Genomic DNA, 17,082 nt, shown 5'->3' on the forward strand with positions numbered 1-17,082 from the left:
AGACTGAGAAAGAATGAAACCCCATCTCTAAAAATAGCCCAGCGTTGTGGCGGGTGCCTATACTCTTAGCTACTTGGGAGGCTGAAGCAAGAGGATCACTTGAGCCCAAGAATTTGGGGTTGCTGTGTGACACCAAGGTACTTTACCCAAGGGTGACCAAAAAAGGAAAGAAAGAAAGAAATATAAAATCCACACAGCCAGAAACAAATGAAGCCCTTCCAGCAACACTAAGCCAAACAAGTTGAAACTTACATGGGTGAATCAGAAAGGATGCTGTCGACTGGGTGGCGCCTGTGACTCAGTCGGTAAGGCGCCGGCCCCATATACCGAGGGTGGCGGGTTCAAACCCGGCCCCGGCCAAACTGCAACCAAAAAATAGCCGGGCGTTGTGGCGGGTGCCTGTAGTCCCAGCTACTTGGGAGGCTGAGGCAAGAGAATCGCTTAAGCCCAGGAGTTGGAGGTCACTGTGAGCTGTGTGACGCCACGGCACTCTACCGAGGGCCATAAAGTGAGACTCTGTCTCTACAAAAAAAAAAAAGGATGCTGTCGACTGTGTTTCTTGGCGATTAAATAATGAACCATTAATGCAGTCTGTCTCCAAACTTTTGTAGTGACTCGCATGCTCTCTGGCCCTGGCAGAAAAAGTTTGCTGACCTCTGTGCTAGGTGAACTCTAAGGCTATTCCCTGCACTCACATGCTATGATATCCTTCTCCAAAGATACATGTGCAAAGTATAGATCTGCCATTAAGAATTGTCTTTCAGTGCCGTGAAGGCTATGTTAACCAGTTTGATGAAAACATTTCAAATTGTATATAAAACCAGCACATTGTACCCCATGATTGTATTAATGTATACAGCTATGATTTAATTTTAAAAAAATCGTCTTTCACACTTCTGAGTGTTCTGCAAATCCAGATTTACCATCCCATGGGCAGTAAGTAGACTTCCCTGTCATTACAGTTCTGGCTGTGGAGAGACAAAAGTCCAAATGATGAGCTATATATGTTGCAGTTGATAAATTCTAGTTTTAAAACATAGGTCTATTTTTTTGTTGTTGTTTGTTTGTTTTATTGACACAGAGTCTTACTCTGTCACCCTTAGTAGAGTGCTATGGCGTCGTAGCTCACAGCAACCTCAAATTCTTGGGCTCAAGCGATTTTTTTTTTTTTTTTTGGTTAAGCGGGCCCTGTCTGGGTTCGAACCTGCCAACACAGGGCTGGTACTCTAACTACTGATTTACAGGTGCCCAGCCCATAGGTCTGTTTTGTTATCAGCAAAAAGTCTCTCTCTCACATATACCTCAAGACCTTGAAAGGTCAATCTAACATCTGTGTTGTGATATCAACTTATGTATCGTGTAAGTAGCATTTAATAAAAATAATGCTGGGTTGAGCGTCTGGAGACTTGTGGTTTAGTCCTGACCCTGCCACTGACTTGCTGTGTGATTTTTAGCAAGTCACTGTGCCTCTCCGGATTTCAGTTCTTCCTTTTGTAAAACAGGCATAACATCTACCCCTCCCAGCAATGCAGAGAATGCTTTTTCGAGGAGGAATAATGTGGAAATACAAGATTTTGCCAAGAGTACATAAAACTGACTGGCCACCTAAAAGTCTATCTGAAACAGAAGTGCAAATGTGTCACTGTTTCTCCAAACTCCTCTGACACTGAAGAATATTGAATACACACAGCAATTTTAACACCAGTCTCCTCAGTTGTTGGGACTAAAGCACATTTTAAAAATGCTGATATAATTTGGCCCCCAGTGGAACATTTTCTCAGGAAATTTGTTTACTTTTAGTCATGAAAAACTGTGATATTTAGATGCAAACTCAAGGCAATATGTTTCAAACTGAATCCCAGGCAAAATCTACTTAGGTCCTAGGGAAAGTAGTAAGTATTTCCTTGTATTTCCATAACATCTCCCCTTATGGAATACACAGACTTTCACACAGGGATACAGAATCACAAGCACATGCAGTGGGTAACAGTAGGCATTATCCTCATTTTATGGAGAAATTAAAAGTTACAAGCAGTTTTAAGTGGCAGTACCCAAACTGGAGCTCAGTTCTCACAACGAAGTCATCTTTCTACGAAGCTACCCCCAACATTCCTGGAAGCCTGAGATACAGCTGAAAAATGCGTAACCAACCTCATAAATACCAGCTCTTCCCCTCCTTCAACCCACTGGCTCATCATTTGTGCTAGAAGGACATTCTAACTTGTAGGGTTGTCAAAAAAACAGTAAAATATATCCATACACCACTGTGCAGGGAAGTACTAAATTCCCTACCTGAAAGGTTGACATGCCATTTGCAATAGTGTCAAATACATTACAGACTGCTAAAAATTCAGCAGAAAGCTCTAATGAACAGCTCCCTAAGGATGCTCTTTGGGCCCCAAACTGCAGTCAGCAAAGGAGTGAAAATGAACACTGCATGCCAAGGAGGCCGCATCTACCCCTTGTCCTTCCGTAACTATGAGTTGTCTATGGTGCCCAGAATCCAACGGCAGATTAAGAAAGTAGATATGGTTTGAAATATTTAAGAAGCAGGGTGACTTGTCCTCATTACCTTGGGCATACCAGTGGCTCATATTTCACAGTGCATTTCAGTGACACTCCCCAACAATCTGCTAAGCACACAGTTAGAAAATGTCTGTTGATAAACCACAGGTGGTTGCTCCAGATGATTGCACTGAAATTCATCTTTCTATGTGTATATGCTGGGTATATATTTGGATGGGAGTGGGAGGAAGAGACTTATTAGCATCATGTATTAATTGGATGGGGGAAGACAATCAGTACCATGCATGGGGCTGTTGCATAAATGAATGCTTGATGCATATTTTGGTAGCTTTATTTGGGTGTGGAAGGAGGAAAAAGGGGAAATTTTCATAAATTCTCTCTCTTTCTTGTGCACTTGTTTCTTTCAGTATAATGGTTCTCGTCCAAGGGAGGAATGGGAAATGTGGCACCCGACTCTGATTGCAGAAGCACTCTTCGCGATATCCAACATTCTAAGTTCATTGCGTCTCATATCCCTGTTCACAGCCAACTCCCACTTAGGGCCTCTGCAGATCTCTTTGGGGCGCATGCTGCTTGATATCCTCAAATTCCTCTTTATCTACTGCCTGGTACTACTGGCTTTTGCCAATGGACTGAACCAGCTTTACTTTTATTATGAGACCAGAGCTATCGATGAGCCTAACAACTGCAAGGGGATCCGGTGTGAGAAACAGAACAATGCCTTCTCCACGTAAGACACCTCCTTCTCCTCTTCTGCCCTTTTTTCTGCCTTCTCCTTTTTTTTTTTTTTTTTTTTTTTTGGCCCTATGTTCAGTCCACAGCATTGTCACTGCCTCTTGACGGTAGAGGCAAAGCTTACTCTGAATCTACCCAAAGAATCGGTGGAGGGAGATCCTTCTCTCACTATAAGGGACTAGAAGAGAAAGTGAAGTTAGGTGAGAGAGAAAAGAAACAAGCACACACATGGGCCTCCAGGAAAAGCTGTTTCTCAACCATGCTAACAGAATTCCATAATTTTTTGTTTGTTTTGTTTTTTGAGACAGAGTCTCAAGCTATTGCACTGGGTAGAGTGCCGTGGTATCTGAGCTCACAGCAACCTCCAACTCTTGAGCTCAAGCGGTCCTCTTGCCTCAGTTTTTCTATTTTTAGTAGAGACAGGTGGGTACCTGCAGTCTCACTTTTGCTCAGGCTGGTTTCAAACTCCTGAGCTCAAACAATCCATCCGCCTCCGCCTCCCAGAGGGCTAGGATTACAGACATGAGCCACTGCGCTTGGCCCCATTCCATAGTTTTTAAAGAATCAATGGCGTTGAGATAGATAATTCCTCACTCAAAAAGGTGGCACCCAGGTCAAGTGCGGTGGCTCACGCCTGTAATCCTAGTACTCTGGGAGGCCAATGCAGGTGGATCGCTTCAGCTCAGGAATTCAAGACCAGCCTGAGCAAAAGTGAGACCCCATCTCTACTAAAAATAGAAAAACTAGGGCGCCTGTATCTCAGTGGTTATATTGCCAGCCCCATACACCACGGCTAGTAGGTTAGAACCTGGCCTGGGTCTGCTTAAGAAAAATAGAAAAACTAGCTGGGTGTTGTGGTGGGCACCTGTAGTCCCAGCTACTGGGAAGGCAGAGAAAAGAGGATCACTTGAGCCCAAGACTTGGAGCTTGCTGTGAGCTACCATGGCACTCTACCCTGGGCGACAGAGTGAGGCTCTGTCTCAAAAGACAAAAAAAAAAAAAAAAAAACTGGGTTATAGCTTTCATGTGAAAGCCATAAATTAGTTTCATAGTAGGGCTGAGTACATTGGATACGTTTTCTTCCATTCTTGAGATACTTTACTAAGAAGAATATGTTCCAGCTCCATCCATGTAAACATGAAAGAGGTAAAGTCTCCATCTTCCTTTAAGGCTGCATAATATTCTATGGTGTACATATACCACAATTTATTAATTTGTCAAACAGTCTATAAAACCAGTGTATGGTGCTCCATGATCGCATTAATGTACACAGCTATGATTTAATAAAAAAAAAAAGAAAGAAAAAGATAAAGTGGCACCTAGCAAGGATAGGAAGGAAACAGCAAAGCTGTTCCTCTAAACAAGCGGCCACCAAAGCTCACTTAACTATTCTGAATCAAGCCCAAAGAACAAGGAAAGATGCAAAAATATCTCATGCTCAGGACTCTGCTAGAGCAGGTGCAGGCTGAAGGTAGGTTTAGAGTCAGTTTACCTATTAGATCAATTTACGGTTTCAGGTAGGCCAATCAGCACCAGGCACTGACTGGAACTATCTTTCACTGCATAAGAGACAGCTCATAACTCTTTGTCCATGAATCCACTGACTCTGAACACATGGAACTCCTGTGCCTCAAATTTTAGTACCATTAAGACCTACTTTGTGGAGGACCTTCAAAACCCTTTAGAATGGCTTTTACTTTCTTACAAATCAATGTTAGGGGAAATAGACAAGAGAAAAGAAATAAGCACATGTCAGTCAATTTTTTTTAGGCAAAATGTAAAATTGCAGCTTCCCTTGAATGACCCTGGCTTCAGTGTCCTACACTTTGTCCAACTCCATCCTTCCTTTTAGAGAGTACAACTTAGCCCGGTATTCACAGCAACGACCACAAGGTCATACAAGGTTCTTAGTCATTAAACTAAGATACAGTCTTTTACTTTAACACTATAAGCTAAGGCAGTTCATCAGATGAAGACATTCCAGAAAGGTGTTCAATAACAAAAGTCAGAGGGGAAAAAGAAGCAGAGGGGTCTGTGCTTGACCCAAAATTATATTGATAAAGAAGGGGAAAAAACAATGCTATCTAGCCTACCTTTGTTATTTACCTCTAGCAGCATTTCCTAAAATGGGTTACAAGCCCCCACCCCACAGTTCAGTGGCGTGTTAATAGACAGTCAAACAGGATCATGATCTAATGAGTTTTGGAAATTCTGGGACAAAGTTCAAAAGTCTGCAAGACTTCTCAGAGTCTTTTCAATGTCAATCTACAATGGAGGGAGAGGTTTGCCAAATACATTGGCTGCAGATACTCTTCTGCCTTCTTTTTTTGAACAATCTCTCCAAGATGATGTTCCAGTAAGCAAAATTTGAAAATTGTTTTCTCCTTCCATTGCCCATTGCAGCACCCAACACCTGTTCCAGGCCACACTTCTGCTCTCTTCCCAAACTCAGGGCCAAGTCTTAGATGGAGAAACCAGACTCATGTGCAAGGAAAAGGGCTCTAAAATGGGCTAGCAAGGATATAGTGCTATTTCATGATATACCAGGCATAAATAACAGCAACTTATCACTTTGCTGGTGCCTCTTAACTAGGCACTGCTTCCTCTCCTGCATTGCAGTAGAGACGCAACTCACAGCAACCTGTTTTCAATACAAAGAGCAATTCTGTAGTGGCTTGAGCACTGAATTTGTTCCCATCAAAGCATTCAACAGAATTGAACACCTGAGAGAAGACTTCCAGGAGGCAAGGTCCCTGCCAATTACACTTTCATGTGAACTCTGCTGAAGAAGTTTATGAAATACCTCCTTGCAAGTTTATAATGATTATTAACACCCCTGTTGCCAACTGACATTTTGCTCCCATCACTTGCCCAGCAGGGAAAATTGACAAGAATGGGTACCTGTCATATGCAAAATTATTATCTTGGGGTGTCAGGTATGAAGAAGTGTTTTCATGCTGGGGCCAAATCTGTAGTAATGTGACCTCAACTTTTCCTCTATCAGTGGATTTTTTTTCCTCTATAGAAGCCTGGCTCAGATTTACGTTTTCTTTTAAACACCACAACTCAGGCATTTATAACACCTGTTAAAATACATGTTACTCAGCCAGAGCATCAGAAAGACTTAGGTTTTAGAGAAAAGGAAAGCAAGCATGTTTATGTATCTAGTGGGAAGTGTGGTACATGTTTATTGTCATCTTTCTCTTTCTGATTCCCTAGAGATGCCATTGTTATTCTTTCACTTAAATAGGGGAGAAAAAAAAAAAAACATCTTTTTTTTCCCTAAGCATACAATTTAAGGGGAACTCATTGTCCTTGCTGACAACCACATGACAGTACTGTCGGTGATCTGAGTTCAGTATTCCATACTGGGAGTCCCTGGCCTTCATCTGTTGTCTAGAGAAGCAATTAGGAAGGCATCATCATTCCGAGGACACAGGAATTGTGAGAGAAAAGGGGGTAAAATGGCAAGAAGCTAGCTTGGTCCAGCCCTCATCACCAGATGCCTCCTGAACAAACTATCACTTCCACAGGCCCCTCAAACACAGAATGTCCACAACTAAATTCCTTTCCACATTTTCACCCCAACCTATTTCCCCTTTAATTTGTCATCTCATTAAATGATACCAACCAGAATGCTAGGAGTTATTTGAGACTCTTAAACTTTCCCTCACAAAACACATCTAACGTCTTTGTCAGCCCTGTCAATCCTTCTCCTTAAATATCTCTTGAATCCATCCTACACACAAACACCCTATTGTCTTAGTTCAGGCCTACATCATCTCTCCCAAGAATTATTGCAACAGCTTCTTCTCCTTTTTTTTGAGACAAGAGTCTCAAGCTGTTGCCCTGGGTACAGTGCCATGGCATCATAGCTCACAGCAACCTCCAACTCTTTGGGCTCAAGCAATCCTCTTGCCTCAGTTTTTCTATTTTTAGTAGAGACAGGGGGTCTTGATTATTGCTCAGGCTGGTCTCGAACCTGTGAGCTCAAGCAATCCACCTGCTTCAGCCTCCCAGAGTGCTAGGATTACAGGTGTGAGCCATCGCACCCGGCCTGCAATAACTTAATTGGTCTCCCTGCCCCTGTCTGTTCTCCTCTCCAACAATTTCCCACCTGACACGTGGAAGTTTCATTCATTCATTTTTTTTTTTGGGGGGGGAGACAGACTCTCACTTTGTCACCCTCAGTAGAGTGCTGTAGCATCATAGTTCACAGTAACCTCAAACTCTTGGGCTCAAGTCATTCTCTTGCCTCAGCCTCCCAAGTAGATGGGATGACAGGCGCCCACCACAATGCCCGGCTATTTTTAGAGACAAGGTCTCACTCTGGCTCAGGCTGATCTTGAACCTGTGAGCTCAGGCAATCCACCTGCCTCAGCCTCCCAAGTACTAGGATTACAGGTGTGAGCCACTGCCAGCCCTATGGAAGTTTCTTTCTAAATACCAGTTTTATCCCATCATTTCCTGGCTTCATGCTTGCCAGGGTTTCTGAATTGTCTCCATAAAATCCAGCCTCTTAACCACAACACACATGGCCCTGGTAATCTGGCCCTTGTCACTCTCAGCTTTCACTCTTCCCTCCATAGTCAACATTTTGCTGTTCCTCAGCTACAGGAAAGAATCTAAACCCTACAGACCTTTGTGTATCACATGTATTCCCTCTGCCTGGAGTGCCCTTCCCCATCTAGCCAGCCTGGCAAACCTTCCCATCCTTCCAGCTTCTGCCAAGGTGCTATGTGCTCTAAAGTCTTTATTACCTACTCTCGGGGCAGGCTTCTTTTGTGTTTCCCATGGCATTCTAAGCCCATCTCCATTACATCCCATGACCTGTTGTATTTTAGTCATTTTTGTCTCTCCTCCACCAGACTGACTCCCATCTTAGTAAGCTTGCACTTAACAGAGAGGAGCCTAAGACTTACATAAAGGTCCTTAATATGCCTACTGAACAACTGAAAGGATGAAATCCAATAGAAATTATGTCTTTTTTAAAAAAGCTTTTTATTTACTTATTTGTGTATTTTTTTGAGACAGAGTCTCGCTCTGTCTCCCTGGGTAGAATGCCATGGTGTCATCACAGTTCACAGCAACCTCAAACTCTTGGGCACTTTGTCACCCTCGGTAGGGTGCTATGGCATCAGAGCTCACAGCAACCTCAAACTCTTGGGCTCAAGCCACTCTCTTGCCTCAGCCTTCTGAGTAGCTGGGACTACAGGAGCCTGCCACTATGCACAGCTAGCTTTCCTATTTTTAGTAGAGATGGGGGTCTTGCTTTTGCTCAGGCTGGTCTCAAACTCCTGAGCTCAAGCAATCACCTGCCTGGCCTCCCACAGTGCTAGGATTACAGGTGTGAGCTACGGTGCTCTGCAAAGATTTTTATTTGAAGATAATTATAGATTTACATTGTAATTGTGAGAAATAATGCAGAGAGAAACTTGTAAACATTTCACCCAATTTTTTTCAGTAGTAATATCTTATGTAATTATAGTACAATATCACAATCAAGAAATCAACGTTGATAAAAGCTCGCGACCTTATTCAGATTTCCTCAGTTTTACATGTAAGCCATTTGCGGCAACACGTATGGGCCTGGAGCAATCTTATCTTTAATTATAGATGATCTACTTCTGCTTCTTTCCCCCAGGATAACTGAAGTAGCTGGCCAGCTGTCATTGTACTGATCCACTTTGTGCTTGCTTTCAGCAAAAATCCTTGGCCTTTCTCCTACCTCTCTCATCCTGTACGTGGCCACATGACCTAAGAGCAAAGCTGTACATTGATCCTTGTTATATTTCATCTCGTTAGTTCTGACCCATTGCCCCAAGCTGTTGAAATCTTTCTGAATCTTTATCCTGTCACACAATTTATCAGCTAGCTTTCCCAGTCTTGTGTCATCTGAAGATCTAAGAAGCCAAAGATTCACATCCAAAGCACTGATAAACCTGTCAGACAGGCTTGTTATTTGCTGGGTGGAATGTTGGACAGCTATAAAATGATACACACGAAGACCCTGTATACACACAAAGAAATGTCTATACCTCAAATGTGCATTATTTTTTTTGAGACAGAGTCTCACTCTGTGCCTAGGTAGAGTGCAGGGTATCCTAGCTCACAGCAACCTCAAACTTTAGGGCTCAAGCCATCCTCTTGCCTCAGCCTCCCGAGCAGCTGGGACTACAGGCACCTGTCACAATGCCCAGCTAGTTTTCCTATTTTTAGTAGAGACAGGGTCTCACTTTTTCTCAAGCTTGTCTCAAAGAATCCACCCGCCTTGGCCTCTCAGAGCCTGGCCACAAATGTGTAAGTTTTAAAAACAAAATTTGTATGAACCATGATTACAACTATGTACAACTAGCTATGCAAACAAAATAACTATCTATGAAGACAATAAAGGTATGTAAAACAGCAAAAACAAGATGGAAATTTTAATAATAGGAATAAAAATAACTAATATTTACTGAATGCCAGGGCCAGGCACTATTACAAATCAGGTTTACATGAATTAACTCCCTAATCCTCACTACCATGCTATGAGGTAGACACTACTGTCATTACCTGTTTTATAGAGGTGGAGGCTAAGAAAGAAAGCATTTAAGCAATCCTGCCCCAGGATAGATTGTAAATGGCAGAGTCAGGATTTCAATCCAGACCTTTCTTTTTCTTTTTTTTTTTTTCTTTTTGAGACAGAGTCTCACTATGTTGCCCTCCGTAGAGTGCTGTGGCGTCCACAGCTTACAGCAACCTCAAACTCTTGGGCTTAAGCGATTCTCTTGCCTCAACCTCCTAAGGAGCTGGGACTACAGGTGCCCGCCACAAAGCCCAGCTATTTTTTTGTTGCAGTTGTCATTGTTTAGCAGTCCTGGGCCAAGTTCGAACCCACCAGCCCAGGTGTATGTGTGTATGTAGCCGGTGCCCTTCCCACTGAGCTATGGGCACCATCAATCCAGACCTTTCAATCCAGTCTTCCTTTTTATTCAGGGATACATGTGTAGGACTGGCTTTGGAAAGTTATGTAGGATTTGTTTTATGAACCTGCAGTGTTTTTTTTTTTGTTTGGTTTTTTTTTTGAGACAGAGTCTCACTTTGTTGCCCTTGGTAGGGTGCCATGGCGTCATCTCACAGCAACCTCAAACTCTTGGGCTCAAGCGAACCTATTCCCTCAGTTTTTCATTTTTAGTAGAGACGGGGTCTTGCTCTTGCTCAGGCTGGTCTCAAACTCTTGAGCTCAAGCAATCCACCCGCCTTAGCCTCCCAGAGTGCTAGCAATATAGCCATGAGCCACCCTGCCCAGCCAAAACTGTAATAATCTTGAATACTATATAAAGCTAAATAGGACAGAACTGTGACCTAGCAGGCCACTGCAACCTCTTTTCACACTATTACTCTTCATTTGCAACCACTGCTACTTAATTAGAAGTGATTCCTCTACTCGTCATTCAGCCAACATTCTCCCACCCTATTCGCATGGATATACACATAGTTCCCAGCAAAGGCTCTTGGTTTTGACTCGGCGCCCATAGCTCAGTGAGTAGGGCACCAGCCACATACACCGAAGGTGGCGGGTTCGACAAGAATGACAACTACGACCAAAAAAAAAACAATGGCCGGGCGTTGTGGCGGGCACCTGTAGTCCCAGCTACCTGGGAGGCTGAAGCAAGAGAATCACTTGAGCCCAAGAGTTTGAGGTTGCTGTGAGCTATGACATCACAGCACTCTGAGGGCGACAAAATGGGACTCTGTCTCAAAAGAAAATAAAAAGACTCTTGTTTTGTTCTGATACGGTTATAAAGGTCTATGTAGGCCATCTCCAGCTTTCCCCTCTAATTTCAGTTCATTATCCCCCCCGCTATTGTTATCACAGGAAGCTGCTACTCATTCATACTTGCCCTAGTTATTTATGTGTTTCTCGTGCCATCTTTTAGATTTCAACAAGCATTTCTTCAGCAACTCGTATGTACCAAGCAATGTACTGAAAGAGAAGGCATCCTTACCCTCAAGAAGTTCATAGTCTAGTTTGATGAAAATATTTCAAATTGTATGTAAAACCAGCACATTGTACCCCATGACTGCATTAATGTACACAGCTACAATTTAATTTAAAAAAAGGAAGAAATTCATAGTCTAATGGAGAACACAAGTCAACAATTAAAATAGATGCCATTTTCAATGTTTACCATATGCCAAGCACTTTACATGCACTATCATATGTGACAAAATAAGGTGGCTAAGGGTGTGGGTTCCAGAGTCAAAAAAGCTGGGTACAAATCCTACCTCTGCTATTTCCTGCCTGTGTGACCTCTCTGGGCCACAGTTTATCATCTACAAAGTAGAAGAATAATAGTAGCTATTACTATAGGATTATAATCAAATATTATGGCTCAGTGCCCGTAGCTCAGCAGTTAGGGCTCCAGCCACATACACCGGGACTGGCAGGTTCGAACGCAGCCCGGGCCTACTAAACAAACAATAATAACTAAAAAAAAAAAAAAAATAGCCGGGCATTGTGGCAGGCCCTTGTAGTCTCACCTACTTAGGAGGCTGAGGCAAGAGTCGCTTAAGCCCAAGAGTTTAAGGTTGCAGTAAGCTGTGATGCCACGGCACTCTACCAAGTGTGACATAGTGAGACTCTGTCTCAAAAAATATGTATATACATTATAATACAGTAGGCCCTCCATGTCCACGGGCTTCACATCCATGGATTCCACCAAGCATGGATCAAAAATCCTTCTTTTTAAAAAGGATAGTCTGGACTGGGAATGATGGCTCATATCTATAATCCTAGTACTCTGGAAGGCCGAGGCAGGCGGATTGCTTGAGTTCAGGAGACCAGCCTGAGCAAGAATGAGACCCCATCTCTATTAAAAATAGAAAAACTATGGGGCGGCGCCTGTGGCTCAAGGAGTAGGGCGCCGGTCCCATATGCCGGAGGTGGTGGGTTCAAACCCAGCCCCGGCCAAAAACCACAAAAAAATAAATAAATAAATAAATAAAAATAAGAAAAAAAAATAGAAAAACTAGCTGGGGCATTGTGGTGGGTGCCTATAAGTCCCCACCTACTCAGGAGGCTGAGGCAGGAAGGATTGCTTGAAACCAGGAGTTTGAGGTTGCTGTGAGCTATGATGGCACAGCACTCTACCCAGGGTGAAAAAATAAATAAAATGTACTCTGTACTGAGTTATGTACAGACTTTTTTCCTAGTCATTTCACTAAACAATACAGGATAACAACTATTTACATATCATTTACATTGCGTTATTTATTATAAGTAATCTAGAGATGATTTAAAGTACAGGCACTCCCAGGATTACCAATGACCCAAGTTAATGGATTTCCATGCTTATAAACGGGCTCCCAAGGCTCCGCATAAGAATTATAATCAAATAATTAAATTAATAATTTGGAAACTGGTTTCTTCTGTGCATGTCAACAAACCCATGTGGCATAAGCAGTTCCTTGGTGCAGCATCTTCACCCCAGTTGCTAGTCTCATTGGTCATATGGTCGCTGACACTTGCGTCTCAACTTTTTTATTTGATTTCATGAACCTGTGTTTACCCTTGTGACCATGCCTCCAAGGCAAAAGTCCACTACAAGTCCTGATGAGCCTGCAGTGAAAAGAAAGGTGATCACAATGGAAACAAAAGTGGAAATAATTACGCACTCAGAGGAAGGTCAGATGCCATCATTCACTGGGAAAACGTTAGGTTTCAGTCACTCAACTGTCGGAACAATTATAAAGCAAAGAGTGAGAATAATGGAACATGTGCAAGGCAGTGCTCCAACGAAGCATCAATAGTGGATTAGTTATTACTCAACAACATAGTGGATTAGTTATTGAAAGGGAAAGGTTATTATTGATTTGGTTAGAAGATCAAAGTAAGTATAACAGTCCATTAGCCTAAGCACTGATGCAGCACGAGGTGAATGTTAACCTTAAATTTTCTTTTTGGAAATTTCTCCTATCTTCTACCTACACTTTTTATATAATTTGTTTTTACATTCTGTTTGTTTGAATTAAAGGAAGAGGACAACAGCTTCTGTACTGGCTAGGTGCAGTGGCTCACGCCTGTAATCCTAGCAATCTAGAAGGCCGAGGTGGGAGGATCTATTGAGCTTACGAGTTCAAGACCAGCCTGAGCAAGCATAAAACCCCACCTCTACTAAAAATTTAAAAAAAAAAAAAAAAAACTAGCCAGATGTTGTGGCCAGTGCTGATAGTCCCAGCTACTTGGGGGGCTGAGGCAAGAAACTGGTTGAGCCCAGGTGTTTGAGGTTGCTGTGAGCTATAACACCACGGCACTCTTCCCAAGGCAACACAGTGAGACTCTGCCTCAAAAAAAGCTTCTGTAACTTATTACAACATAGGGGTATTGTTATTATTATTACAGTATTACACTGTATTATTACCATATATAAGCCATTATAGTATTGTTATTACTGTTGTTGTTACTCTGTATGTGCTGTTCATCAGGGATCGGAGTTACATACAAATCTGATCTAAAAATGTTCTCAGGAACATAGCTCATCCTTAACCTGGGGAATGCCTGTATATGGGAGGATATGCATAGATTATATGCAAATACTGCACCATTTTATATAAGAGACTTGAGCGTCCATGGATTTTGGTATGGGCAGGAATCCTGGAACCTGCACATGTGAAGACTTGAGCGTCCATGGATTTTGGTATGGGCAGGAATCCTGGAACCTACACATGTGAAGCACTTAGCACAATGCTTGGTATGTAGTAAGAGCACAGTAAATGTTGGCAATTAATATTTGTTCTACTAATAACCATTTTTTCAATGAGGAAACTTGATGTTTAAAAAGACTGTGTAGGCTTGGTGCCTGTAGCTCAGTGGCTCGGGTGCCAGCCACATACACCAGAGCTGGCAGGTTTGAACCCAGCCTGGGCCTGCCAAACAACAATGACGACTACACCCAAAAAATAGCCGGGCACTGTGGTGGGTGCCTGTAGTCCCAGCTACTTGGGAGTTTAAGGCAAGAGAATCGCTTAAGCCCAAGAGTTGGAGGTTGCTGTGAGCTATGATGCCACAGCACTCTACCCACGGCGACATAGTGAGACTGTGTCTCAATCAATCAATCAATTGATATAAAAAGACTGTGTAAGCCAGGCACGGTGGCTCACACTTGTAATCCCAGCACTCTGGGAGGCCAAGGAGGGTGGACTGCTCGAGCTCAGGAGTTTGAGACCAGTCTGAGCAAGAGCAAGACCCCATATTTACTAAAAATAGAAAAAGTAGCCAGGAGTTGTAGTCCCAGCTACTTGGGAGGCTGAGGCAAGAGGATTGCTTGAGCCCAAGAGTTTGAGGTTGCTGTGAGCTATGGTACCATGGCACTCTACCCAGCACAATACAGTGAGACTCTGTCTCAAAAAAAAAAAGTTAAAAAAATAAGAGATCATATAACTTTCCCAGAGTCATACATTTAATAAGTGGGGAGGGAGTCTAAAGTTTCCTCTTAGCCACTCTCCTCTGTTGCCTCCTCAGTGTGATATGCTCCTTAGTGGAACAAAGATGGGGTGCTTTCAGAACACATAAAAAGGAGCACCTAATCTAATCTAATATTGTAGGAAAAGAATTAGGGCAGGTTTCTAGAAAAGGCGGAGTATCAACTGAACCTCTAAGGTCAAATAAGAGTTAAGCAGAAAACAAGACAGAATTAGAGGCTAGAGGTTGAGGATAGGGTAGGGACGTTCCATTCAGAGCTAGAAGCTTGTCAAAGGCGTATGAAATGAGAAATAGCAGGTCCAGAAAAGTGCAGAATGGGTGAGGATGAGGCCACAGGGCCAATCAGGGACCTCCAATTGGGCTATCAAAACACGATTTGTGAAATACTGGATGATGTCACTGCTTTCTCCCAAGGATCCTTTCTCTTCCAGTTTACCTTCCAGTTTTTCTTTGCTGGTCTGAATTAGGTCTAGACGAATAAATCCTCTCCATACTCCTTCTACCTTGTGAAAGATTAATTCCTCATCTCAAAGATGAGATTTTCAATAAATGTGAGAGGACCGCAGTTCCATCTCTATTCTACTGTACTCCAACATGTCCACGTTCCCTCTTAACCACCTAGTATGGATTTGTCTTCCATACATTTAATACCAAGTCTTCTTGAATCTTTGTATCTTTAGTCTGTGCCCTTTCTCAAGATAGCAAGTTCCATATGTTTGTTTATTCTCTGCTAAATAAAAATGGACTGGTTGATATTTTTCTAAAACCATCCCCTTTAAAATTAAAAAGATATTCCTTTGTTATTAGGTTTCTAGGGTTTGGTCAATAAGCTTTCCATGACTTTATTATGGACCTGGCCACCAAGTAATGCCTACCACTTGGAGTTGTGGCTCTGTCCCTAAAAATTCAATTGATTCTAGAAGCTACAGAGCTTCCTATAGAGGTCTCACCAGAATATTCTTATCCACCTCACATCCACCTCTATTTCACCTGGGCATGCCTTTCAACAAACCAGCTTCACCTTGTAACCAGACCATATTATGATATTTTGTGTACCATGTTCAGGGCATTCTCACTACCAACCCCCAAGTTGAGGAATGATCTTTCCTGGCCCTACCCCCATGCTCTTCCCTTCTTGTACAACTTTATCTATAGGGTCTCCCTGGCTCAAATGAAAGGCTTGAGACAGATTGTGTTATGATCCATTATTTTACTTCCAAGAAACACAGTGTCCTTTTTGATTCACCCAGGCAAGTTTCCACATGCTTGGCTCATTGGGGTAGCTGGGAGGGCTTCCTTTGTTTTCATCTGCATGGATTTTGTGTTTCTTGATTGTTGTGTATCTCAAAGCTTTCATAATGACCCACACACATATTACCGCAGTTAAGGGCACGTTTTAAATGCCTAGACTTTCAGGGAATCTTTGTATCAGTCAATGCAAAACCTAGCATTTAACTCTACACTAAAATATAAAGCATTTCCATTTTAGTTGTTGTAGAGGCGGAGGTGAAAGAGTGTAACGTCATTCATTGAGCAGAAGTAACCAACTCAGTAAAGCCCTGTCAACATATTAATGATATACTTGCCCTGGTTTTGTGGGTTTGTTGTCTGTCAAGCAATCAACAGACACGTACTGGATGTTTGAGGCATTCAGCTTCCAAGAGCTCTGCTTCCTGAGACTGTCACTCCTACTTATTGCAGCTGCTTTTATTCTGCACCACATCTGCTCTGCCTTCTGTGACCCAGCTGCTGTGCTAGCTGCTTGTGCCATTGCTGGCCTCCTGCCCGCCTGGACTTCTGATGTCTAATGGACATCAGCAGGTTCTGACCCTACCCTCCTAGCAGGACCAGATTCCTGAACCCCATATCTTCCCTGTATTTTGACCATCCTGGCTCTGTGATGCATCGTATTGCCTGGCCTGGACTGGTAGAGTTTCCTGGAAATGTAGATCCTGTGGTAGGTCGGACTTAGCATATTTTCTGTTCTTGTGCCCTGGCCCCTAAACTACAGATTTTCATCTTACTGTTTTATTCTCAAATGCTTCACCAACTGGCATTTATATTCATCAAAAAACAAACAAACAAACAAACAAATTTCTCCCTTCTAGACTAGTTCACAAGCAAAGTGATGCTGAAGGGATCTTGGAAGTCATTTATGATGACTACAGAAGAGCCATTTAACAGGTTGAGAAGGATCATGTGCATGATACAGGCAGCCCTGAAGGGGGCCCCCTGAGAGTCAGGCCAGTGCAGTGCACAGCCTTCAACAAAATGAAATAGACCCTACTGTGCAGCCCACTGACTGTGCAATTGTCAATGGGATTCAAGTTTTCTCTACTCCCCCCCCCAAGACA

The 17,082-nt window shown here is 42.7% G+C and overlaps 1 protein-coding gene across 2 annotated transcripts in view; it reads left to right on the forward strand.

Moving 5' to 3' along the window:
* TRPC5 (transient receptor potential cation channel subfamily C member 5) overlaps positions 1-17,082 on the forward strand; it is a 388,947-nt gene that overhangs the window by 296,436 nt on the left and 75,429 nt on the right. For both annotated transcript variants that reach the window (XM_053579726.1, XM_053579725.1), the window contains one exon: positions 2,934-3,256. In XM_053579726.1, the coding sequence (XP_053435701.1) occupies positions 2,934-3,256 (323 nt within the window). The remainder of the gene's footprint in view (positions 1-2,933; positions 3,257-17,082) is intronic.

The sequence above is a fragment of the Nycticebus coucang genome, chromosome X (genome assembly GCF_027406575.1).
Source record: "Nycticebus coucang isolate mNycCou1 chromosome X, mNycCou1.pri, whole genome shotgun sequence".
Taxonomy (NCBI): Eukaryota; Metazoa; Chordata; class Mammalia; order Primates; family Lorisidae; genus Nycticebus; species Nycticebus coucang.